This window comes from Rutilus rutilus, assembly GCF_951802725.1.
Source record: "Rutilus rutilus genome assembly, chromosome: 22".
Lineage (NCBI taxonomy): Eukaryota > Metazoa > Chordata > Actinopteri > Cypriniformes > Leuciscidae > Rutilus > Rutilus rutilus.
The window spans coordinates 27,134,892-27,146,126 of record NC_140227.1 but is presented as its reverse complement, the minus strand read 5'-3'; the positions used below and the strand labels follow the sequence as shown (position 1 = coordinate 27,146,126).

At 35.6% G+C, this 11,235-nt stretch overlaps 1 protein-coding gene across 2 annotated transcripts; it reads right to left on the bottom strand.

Moving 5' to 3' along the window:
* Nucleotides 1-3,177: 3,177 nt before the first annotated feature.
* Nucleotides 3,178-8,379, bottom strand: LOC311281713 (uncharacterized protein). 2 transcript variants are annotated; one of them, XM_084394914.1, is made up of 10 exons: nucleotides 8,291-8,379; nucleotides 7,232-7,531; nucleotides 6,100-6,144; nucleotides 5,953-5,979; nucleotides 4,622-4,699; nucleotides 4,464-4,479; nucleotides 4,217-4,268; nucleotides 4,049-4,118; nucleotides 3,642-3,691; nucleotides 3,178-3,528 (listed from the first exon to the last, which is right to left on the bottom strand). In XM_084394914.1, the coding sequence occupies exons 1-10, from the start codon at nucleotides 8,343-8,345 to the stop codon at nucleotides 3,439-3,441; spliced, it is 783 nt and encodes a 260-aa protein (XP_084251040.1). In that variant the 5' UTR covers nucleotides 8,346-8,379; the 3' UTR covers nucleotides 3,178-3,438. The 2 variants fall into 2 exon arrangements, with proteins under 2 accessions (XP_084251040.1, XP_084251041.1); XM_084394915.1 differs by having other exon boundaries at nucleotides 3,429-3,528; nucleotides 4,053-4,118.
* Nucleotides 8,380-11,235: the final 2,856 nt, after the last annotated feature.

Sequence of the window (11,235 nt, the reverse complement as noted above, 5' to 3'; positions counted from 1 at the left end):
AATCACGTTGGAAAGGTCACAACACTGAGTGTTTTTAGGGTGATTCTGACCTGTGGATTCGTACGATATAATCTGTGATTTTGAGTGTTTGATATTTTTGTCCTTTGTGCTTTATAAATTAAACCAATAGGTTTGTATTCTGGTTCATTGAGGTGAAACGGTTTGAAAGATTTTTAAATATTAATTGTGATTTAATTTCTTGAGTTTTAGACTGTTTGTTTTTTCTCTTTTTTCGTGTTTGTATTTGTTTTTTTGTGTTAAGTCTCTGTTTGTATATCCACGTTCATTTCCGACGAGCTGTGATGCTGAAGTTTAACAGAACGGGGAGTTTATATTTTTTGTTTGTATGGTTTCTTTTTCTTCTTTTGGGGTTGTCACTTGCTTTAAGAGCTTCAAAGCAATGAAGATGAACAACTCCATTACAGCGAGAGTGAGAAAAGAGATGAGTCTCACACAATAGTTGATTTAGGAAGTGACGTAATAGACCGTAGGAAACCATGTAATGCAGTCAGTTCTATGAAGATGAACGTACATCATGAGACCGCATGTTCAGCTGTATTCACTGTAATAGAGGGCAGTTCAGGGCCACATGCATTGGCGTAATTTACATGTGGGACATGATGTCTCCACCACTGTTTGCCAGGGTCAGTATTGTCCTAACCACTTTCTGAAACATCTCTCGGCTCAAATATACCTAATACAAAAGAAACATCTCCAGCTGATTAGCAAACCTGTATACATTTCTTTCTTCTGCTGATTAGCAAACCTAAATGTCTTTCCTCTGCTGAACACATAAGAAGATATTTTGAAGCTTATCGTGATTGAGTGGGCCAAGTTTCTCAATGCTTTCGGACTAGTGAGGAAGTTTTAAGTTGTGAAACCACAGTGTGTTTTTATAGTAAAGAACGAGAACGATTTGATTTGGTTTGTCAGGGATCGTGCAGTACAGGTGGTAAACATTCTTAAGGAAGACAACAGAAAGATTGATAAGACAGACAAGATAAATGTTTGTAATCTGTTTATGATAGACTTGATAGACTCATTTTTTATGTGGGTTTGTGGTGCGACTGTTCACATATTACCTCATTTTCCTCTGTATTGCCCTCTTTCTGTTGAGTATTGACCAAGACTTCTGTAATGCAGAAGCGTCATTTCACTTTAAATAACATGTTTTGACTGTCAAGAACAAGCTCTCTGTCATAAAACTTGAATGTATTTTAAGCTTTGACACTTTACACAGCAGAATCATCTCTTCTCAGACTGACTGTGCAGCAGTGTTTTGATAAATTTAACATTTGTCCCACTTCTTCCATAAGAGCTTATCGTGATTGAGTGGGCCAAGTTTCTCAATGCTTTCGGACTAGTGAGGAAGTTTTAAGTTGTGAAACCACTGTGTGTTTTTATAGTAAAGAACGAGAACGATTTGATTTGTCATGAAATGACCACTTTAATGAAAAATCTTACCTGAGGGCTGGTAAATTGAGTTCTCAGACATAATGAAAGAGTCAGTTGCTGTGGAATCTGGTGTGCTGTCCTGATGGGACTGTGGGTGTTTCGAGGCCTTTGACAGAACAACATAATGAAGAGGGTCAAACAGAGTCAATAGAAAACCATCCAAAACAAGAGGACAAATGTCAAATGGATTCGCATAAAAAAATAAACTTGTAATTTTAAAAGCTTTACGGCCCTCATCACGGCTTCTTTCATTGGATGACAGTGCAAACATTCTGCAAAATAGCTCATTTTGGCATGAGTTTGTTTCTTCTGTTCAGTTGATGGGCCTCATTAACTTCCATAGCATGGAAAAAATAATAATATGGAAGTCAATGGGGCCCATCAACGGTATGGTTACCCAAATTCTTCAAAATATCGTCTTATGTGTTCAGCACAAAAAAAAAGAAATTCATAGGTTTAGAAAATTGTGAGGGTAAGTAAATGATGACAAAATTTTCATTTTTGAGTGAACTGTCCCTTTAACGCTGAGATAATGAACTGAATACAAACAGATGATCTAATTAATGAATAACCATGGTGACAAACTAGTGGCGGGAAACTGAGAACAAAGGAAAACTAACAAAGACAGTAAAAACAGGAACTGAATACTATGAAAATTAAACCAAAACTGAGCATAACCATGACATCTCTGTTATCCATTTTCCACCAAAATTGTGCTGGTTCTCGTGCCAATTATTTAAAGTCATACATTTCTCTCTCTAAAGCTCTTTTCACACTTGAAATAGTTAACCCTGGGTCATTCTAAACCGTGGGTAAACTGAATCCTGAGTTATCTTGCTTCACGTTTCACACTTCTCGTAATTTACCCGGGGTTAACAATTAGTCCTGGGTATTAATAAGCTGCCGTTTTACACTGTATATTCTTAAACCCTTGGTAAACATCCTTATATAAATATTTGCGGTGTCAGGGTAATTGATTGGATGAACGTGATATGTTTAAAGGCTTTAGCATTGCACATCCTCATATTCACTATATATTGCCAAAGTACTACAAGTTTATCCTGAACAGACCTTTTGGACTATAAATGTAAGAATGAAATGGTTTCTTCATCACTCCAATTGTCACGTTTGCCCTCAAATGCTGGAACTACTGTTTATACTTCACGCAATGTTTCTGTGACTGTCTAAAGCACGTGAATATGACAAATGTCATTCACTGCAAATGACCTCCAGCTCCCCATCTCTGGATGTAATATGGGTGGATCTAAACCAAACTAGGTCAAGCTCCAGCTCTGTAGACCTAGTTAGGTTTAGGGATAGAGGATAGGGTTATGGTGTGGCTGGACCTTCAAGCTCCATTCATTACATCCAGAGAGGATAAGCTGGATGTCAGGCTCCACCCATTGGCTCAAGCTGTAACATTCTTCTAACACCGCAACGTTTCACAAAGCACAAGTTTGGCAACACAATTTGGGGTTAACACTGCAAAAGCAGGATTTCATAACCCAGAGTAAAAAGCGGTGCTGACCTTGCTAAAATGGACTAGATTGGACATGCCCCCCAACAGAGACAGAGGTCAAACCCTTATAGTCTCACAAAGTCCTGTCAGAAGGGTACATAAACACCACTGACCCTTGCAAACTCCTCCAAAACACGCTTCTTCGGGCGGCATCCATTTTAAAACACTCGGCAGACATGAATTTTCTTTACTGAAATTATGAAAATATGTTTGTGAAAAAAAAGAAAAAAAAACATCATTACATGTTTTAATTCAGTTTAGTTCAGTTTATTGAATCCCAAGCACTTCACACAAGGCAGTATTGGGCTAGAGAGCCTTGCCAGAGAAAGTCTTCTGCGTGGTCACAGAGGTCACAATGCATTTCACGGCAAACACTAAATTATGAAAATAAAAACCTATTTGTCAGCAAGTAAAGATAGATTATTTATAATGAATGTACATAATGAAACAAGACTTGAGGCTCATCAGTGCATCTTCACCAAACTGTAGACTTGATCTCCTGCGTTTGAGTGAACTGGTTTGTCAGGGATCGTGCAGTACAGGTGGTAATCATTCTTAAGGAAGACAACAGGAAGATTGATAAGACAAAGATAAATGTTTGTAATCTGTTCATGATAGACTTCTCGTTTCTTTATGTGGGTTTGTGGTGCGACGGTTCACATATTACCTCATTTTCCTCTGTATTGCCCTCTTTCTGTTGAGTATTGACTAAGACTTCTGTAAAGCAGAAGCGTCATTTCACTTTAAATAACATGTTTTGACTGTAAAGAACAAGCTCTCTGTCATAAAACTTGAATGTATTTTAAGCTTTGACACTTTACACTGCAGAATCATCTCTTCTCATACTCATTGTGCAACAGTGTTTTGATGGATTTTATATTTGTCCCACTTCTTCCATATGAGCTTATCACTTAATGCTGATCTGCTGAAGACTTGAAAGAGGAAATAGTACCAGTTTCCGAGAAGCTGGGATCACTATATGGTGTTTTTTAACTTTATTTGTAATTCTTGGTGACATCTGTTACTAAGCGTCACGTAATCTGAGATCATTAACTGAGAACGATGTTCTCTCACCTACAGAGATGGGCTGAGATGTGGCTGGTACAGAAGTGATCAGAGAATATGTCCCTGCAGGTCCAGAAGTCTAAAAGACAAAGAATAATTAAGGTCATTCTTACTCATTACGGTATTATAAATATTTAATACTTTGTGATTTAAAAGATTAATATCAAAGATACTCACCATACCAATTCCTTGACTGGGCACATCTGATCTTACGAATCTTATTTTATTGCTAAGAATCAAATATTGATCTTTATGGCATCTTTTCATACATACATATATTAGAAAAGGTGCTAAACATTTAAACATACAGCTCCTATAGACTACAAGAAATAAAATAAAAATTTACTAAAATAAAACCTACAATTAGGGTTATTAAGTTAACTAAAACTAGAAACTATTTAAAAAATAAATAAATAAAACTTACTGTTTTCTTCTTTTACCTAGAAAACAATGATCTACTGCATTATGTTCAGTTATTACTCCTTAACAGCATTTTGGTCAACTCTGTTGTTTTAATGATAAATTCACATGATCATTTTTATATTGAACAGCATGGAGTGTACAATTGTAAACTTTACTTACATGCAAACCAACACAGACAGATGAATCCAGTCAAAATGACACCAACACCAGTGGAAACCAGCACTATAAACCATTTGTCTGTAGTCAAAACCAACACATTATGATGTTATTATGTATTATGGTACAGTTTAAAACACAAAAGAATTGCAAAAAATAATGTATATGTAGATTTGTTTTACATCTGTTGGGTGCCTGGAAATAAGTACATGTTCTACAGAGATCTGAAAGAGAATATATGGTCTAAAGAAATCATTTCAAATATGGAAAAGTATTTATAATAAAACCTGTATATTTTGTTGCGGGTGGATCTTTATCAGCTGTTGAATTGTGTTGCCATTTTTTATTGATATTTGTATTTAGTTATTTCATTTAATTAATACTACCTTCTAACATTTAAAATTGTAAATTTATTTTAACAATCATCAACCGTTTCAATTGTGACTTATACAACCAGTTAAATTAATGTAATTGAAAATATGAATTCAAATAATTGTACATTCTTTAGAGTCACTAAAGCATATACACAAGTATCAGAGTGAAAGTATTGGATGCAATTATGTTGTGACAGTTTTTTGAGTGGATGTTGCTGTTAAAAAACTGAAGTAAGAACATCTTTAGTTGTATTTAAAATAAACATTGTCTTTACAAAGACTGGCAAAAACATGTTTAATGTTGTTTTGAATTAATCATTTCAGTAATAGCCATGATAACAGGTAATTGGAAAATGGAGGATAGGTACGGTGGCCTAGAGAGCTCAACTCGCTGCAACAGAGGAAAACACATGCAAATAGAAAAAACAGCCGCAAATTTTGAAACGAATGAAGTTGTTTTCTTAATTTGCGGGTGTTTTTCTATTTGCATGTGTTTTCTTCAGTTGCAGCGCGTTGAGCTCTATAGGCCACCGTACAAACATATTGGATGAAACTTTACATTTTGAACAGACATCATTTTTGAGCAAAACAATTTTGACATTTGCTTTACAACTGGACAGCTACATACCATGTTCTGACATAATGTTACCAGTCAGACTAAGTACAAACTACAGAAAAAAACATAGCGCCACAGCATTTAGTTATAGTAAATAGATGGTTAAAAAAACAAAACAACTATTAGGCATGTTGAAAAAGCAGCACAACCATAAGCCTTGACTTTTTTAATTATCTGTGTACTTCCCGCTTACCTTAAAAGACCACTATGAGTTACAGATGTACAGATACTGTAGGCCTGCTTTGAAAATGGATCCGTTTTATTTTTTTAATTCTGACAGTTGAATCCACCATTTTAATTCTACACAGTGACTTTTACCATTGATGAAGATTAAAAGAACTTACACATGGTTTCCTTTGCCTTGTTGTCTACTAATATATTACAAAAAAAAAAAAAAAATTAAAACACAGCACGGGGGATCAATTTTCATAGGGCAATTGTTTCTCAAATTGAATCTACAATAATCAGAAAATATGTTTTTACTAACTTACTAGTCATGGCTGTTGTTGTATTATGTGCAGAGGTGGTTGTCGAACCTGCAGAGACAATTTACCAGCATTATATGGAGTCATTTTACATTATTTGCAAACTTTTTTTTTTTGAAGGTACAGATCTCACAAATACAAAATACCATGTCACATACTTGTGACGTAACTTGACATCACAACCCATACTGGTTCACGTTAACATATTAATAAAAACGTACTTTGGACTGTCACTGGATTGGACAAATTCGACAAATCCACAGTGTAGAAGCATGTTATTCTCACAGATGAACTCTGACCTTCTGACCAAATACTGATCTGAGATCCAGTGAGTGAGAGCTGACATGAGTTTTGAGTTACTTTCTCTGCTATTTATGTAAAAGACACTTCTCAACCATGTTCATTTTATTGCCATTGTGTAAAAATCATAATTAATCAAGTCATAATTAATAAGCATATTTCTGAAAGAAAGTTTCATTGAAATACTTCACTTCAACATTTATTTAACATTAAAGTGTATTTTTTGTAGTCACAGAGTTCAAAAGGTGCTGCAGAACAGAATGACACAATCAGCTTAGATTTGTCAGACATAGTCTGGCTCTCTGACATCTCAACCTTGATCACATGATCAACACATTCAACTCTTCCTTCCTGCCTAAATATATCAGATTGTTCACTTGCCAGTTACACTGATGTCAAGTGTTTGTCTGACTTATTTATTATGTGTAAGAAGATTTCAGTACTGATTCAGTAACAGCATCCCACAACTGTTGTTTCTGACTTCATGGATGATAATGACCTACAATTAATGAGTCTCAACACACCACAGGGATTATGATTAACCATTCAACTCTTTCCTATATTTACAGTAACATATTCCATTCAGTATTGTATTATACAGCATATTGAATGGGTCTTTATAAAATAGTATCCATCCAGAAGTGCCATAGATGTAATACAGGTATCATTCATCTTTTCTCATATTTTTTGTTTTTTTTTGTTTGTTGTATATGACTTTCTTTTATTGATCAAACTTTCATAATATTCTAATGACCTACATAAATCATATTAGCTTGAGAAATCTACAGGTGTCTCTGATTAAAAATGTAAAAAAATGATTACAGTAAAAAGTCCTCACCTCTGATGGTGTGTGTGTCACTGCGCGGTGATCTGATCTCAGGTTCAGTGTTGATGTAATAATCACAGCTCAGATGTCCGCTGTTCACTGATTGTGTCAAGAGTTCATTATGAGTTAAATAAAACACACAAAGATGTTTCTCTCCAGACTGACTCTTCTGAGAGACTCTTCTGTGCAGAAGAACATCCTCAGTGTAGAAACTACAGGTGAAATCAGCTCTGACTGAAAGTGGTATTTCACAGGCTATGATGATCTGGACATCATCGTCACTAACACTGATGAAGGGTTTCTGAAGTGAACCTGTTTAAGTCAAATAATCCATAATTAAAATAAAAATACAACAACATTGCAATAACAGTTTGTAACGCAGAAGAAAATCAGTGAAATCTCTCACCTAGAACCGTCACTGTAGCAGCAGGAGAATGAGATGATGGTTTATTTATCCCGTGCTCATTTATGTAAAAGCAGTTAATGTGGATTTATTTATTATTTTCATTAACTGCACTATGGAAGCTTGTTTACACCACGTACAGAATTTAAAAAAAACTTAAAAGGTAATTGCGACTCCTCAATTGTAACTTTTCTTGCCTATCTAGCAATTCTGACTTTATAAGTAGCAATCGATATTCAACAATAACTAACAATTCTGTAACATCTAACAATAAAAAAAAATTCTGAGGAGGAAAAAAAGTCAGAATTGCAAGATAAAAAGTCGCATTTAACTTAACTTTTTATTCCATGACAGAAACATGCTACAGTTCTGCAGTTTCTCAATTGCCTAAGTAACACCCAGAATTATGTTCATATGAATGTGCGGATGTAAATACAGTGGATATTCCAAATAAGGTGTTTACATAACCAAGTTCAATTAATATTAATGAATTAATTTATGATGGCTAATGTAAAAGTAATAGGCCTTAAATTCATGGGTTTGCTTTGTTCTACTAAAACATGTACAGCACTGATCACACATGCTGAAATTGACAATTATAATTTTCACTACAAATGTGGACATAGGCTACTGTATTTTATCAACATTAAACAACAGAGATCACTTACTGTAAGACTGAACCTCCATAAGAAGCTGAAAAGCAATGAAGATGAACAACTCCATTACAGCGAGAGTGAGAAAAGAAACAAGACTCACACAATAGTTGAATTAGGAAGTGACACATTAGACCACAGGAAACCTTATAATGCAGTCAGTTCTATGAAGATGAACATACATCATTCATGAGACCACATGTTCAGCAGATCTGGGCCACAGGTAACATTTTTTTGTAGGCTCACAGACTCAGAAAGAAGCTTTGTAAAAGTAACATTTAAATATGCCAAAAAAATAAGTGAACCATTAAACAGCATCAATTTGATAAATATAAGAACCTCAGTGTGTCAGAAATATGGGGGGAACAGAATCCGACGCCAAAAAGAAATTGTCAGAATCCGTTCCCCCACTCCCATTATGAGAGGTGTTGATGTAATGGCTTAAAAAATGCTGATTCTATTTTGTGTGTGGATGGAGCTTAACTTGCAACAGTTTAAAGAATATATTTTTTGCCTTTTATTATGATAGGAAAGTATAGTATCAAGAAAGTTCGATGACCCGGGACTTAAACTCGGGTCGCCACAAAGCTAAAAAAAAATATTGTCAGGGGACTGACCTCTAGGCTATTGAGGCTAGCAGAAGGCTACAATTTAATAAATATTAGAACCTTATTGTGTAAGAAACATAGGGGGAACGGAATCCGACGGCAAAAAAACAGCTGTCGGAATCCGTTCCCCCACTCCCATTATGAGAGGTGTTGATGTAATGACTTAAAAAATGCTGATTCTATTTTGTGTGTGGATGGAGCTTAACTTGCAACAGTTTAAAGAATATATTTTTTGCCTTTTATTATGATAGGAAAGTATAATATCAAGAAAGTTTGACGACCCTGGACTTGAACTCGGGTCGCCCAAAGCTAAAAAAAATATTATCAGGGTACTGACAACTAGGCTATTGAGACTAGTAACTACCTTCTATTTGATAAATATTAGAACCTTATTGTGTAAGAAACATAGGGGGAACGGAATCCGACGGCAAATAGTTCAGCTGTCGAAATCCGTTCCCCCACTCCCATTATGAGAGGTGTTGATGTAATGGCTTAAAAAATGCTGATTCTATTTTTGTGAGTGTATGGAGCTTAAACAGCATCAATTTGATAAATATAAGAACCTCAGTGTGTCAGAAATATGGGGGGAACAGAATCCGACGGCAAAAAGAAAAACAGTTGTCAGAATCCGTTCCCCCACTCCCATTATGAGAGGTGTTGATGTAATGGCTTAAAAAATGCTGATTCTATTTCGTGTGTGGATGGAGCTTAACTTGCAACAGTTTAAAGAATATATTTTTTGCCTTTTATTATGATAGGAAAGTATAGTATCAAGAAAGTTCGATGACCCGGGACTTGAACTCGGGTCGCCCCAAAGCTAAAAAAAAATATTGTCAGGGGACTGACCACTAGGCTATTGAGGCTAACAAAATGTTACAATTTAATAAATATTAGAACCTTATTGTGTAAGAAACATAGGGGGAACGGAATCCGACGGCAAAAAAACAGCTGTCGGAATCCGTTCCCCCACTCCCATTATGGGAGGTGTTGATGTAATGACTTAAAAAATGCTGATTCTATTTCGTGTGTGGATGGAGCTTAACTTGCAACAGTTTAAAGAATATATTTTTTGCCTTTTATTATGATAGGAAAGTATAGTATCAAGAAAGTTCGACGACCCTGGACTTGAACTCGGGTTGCCCAAAGCTAAAAAAAATATTGTCAGGGTACTGACAACTATAGGCTATTGAGACTAGTAACTTACTTCAATTTGATAAATATTAGAACCTTATTGAGTAAGAAAGATAGGGGGAACGGAATCCGACGGCAAATAGTTCAGCTGTCGAAATCCGTTCCCCCACTCCCATTATGAGAGGTGTTGATGTAATGGCTTTAAAAATGCTGATTCTATTTTGTGAGTGTATGGAGCTTAAACAGCATCAATTTGATAAATATAAGAACCTCAGTGTGTCAGAAATATGGGGGGAACAGAATCCGACGGCAAAAAGAAAAACAGTTGTCAGAATCCGTTCCCCCACTCCCATTATGAGAGGTGTTGATGTAATGGCTTAAAAAATGCTGATTCTATTTCGTGTGTGGATGGAGCTTAACTTGCAACAGTTTAAAGAATATATTTTTTGCCTTTTATTATGATAGGAAAGTATAGTATCAAGAAAGTTCGATGACCCGGGACTTGAACTCGGGTCGCCACAAAGCTAAAAAAAATTATTGTCAGGGGACTGACCACTAGGCTATTGAGGCTAACAAAATGCTACAATTTAATAAATATTAGAACCTTATTGTGTAAGAAACATAGGGGGAACGGAATCCGACGGCAAAAAAACAGCTGTCGGAATCCGTTCCCCCACTCCCATTATGAGAGGTGTTGATGTAATGACTTAAAAAATGCTGATTCTATTTTGTGTGTGGATGGAGCTTAACTTGCATCAGTTTAAAGAATATATTTTTTGCCTTTTATTATGATAGGAAAGTATAGTATCAAGAAAGTTCGACGACCCTGGACTTGAACTCGGGTTGCCCAAAGCTAAAAAAAATATTATCAGGATACTGACAACTAGGCTATTGAGACTAGTAACTACCTTCTATTTGATAAATATTAGAACCTTATTGTGTAAGAAACATAGGGGGAACGGAATCCGACAGCAAATAGTTCAGCTGTCGAAATCCGTTCCCCCACTCCCATTATGAGAGGTGTTGATGTAATGGCTTAAAAAATGCTGATTCTATTTTTGTGAGTGTATGGAGCTTAAACAGCATCAATTTGATAAATATAAGAACCTCAGTGTGTCAGAAATATGGGGGGAACAGAATCCGACGGCAAAAAGAAAAACAGTTGTCAGAATCCGTTCCCCCACTCCCATTATGAGAGGTGTTGATGTAATGACTTAAAAA

Excerpts from the sequence above, each read along its gene's own strand:
- LOC311281713 (XM_084394914.1), bottom strand. The coding sequence starts at position 8,345 with ATGGAGTTGTTCATCTTCATTGCTTTTCAGCTTCTTATGGAGGTTCAG. Across the intron at positions 6,145-7,231 it reads TGACACACACACCATCAGAG|GTTCGACAACCACCTCTGCA; the intron begins GTGAGGACTTTT and ends TTGTCTCTGCAG. Across the intron at positions 3,529-3,641 it reads GCAATACAGAGGAAAATGAG|AATGATTACCACCTGTACTG; the intron begins GTAATATGTGAA and ends GTCTTCCTTAAG.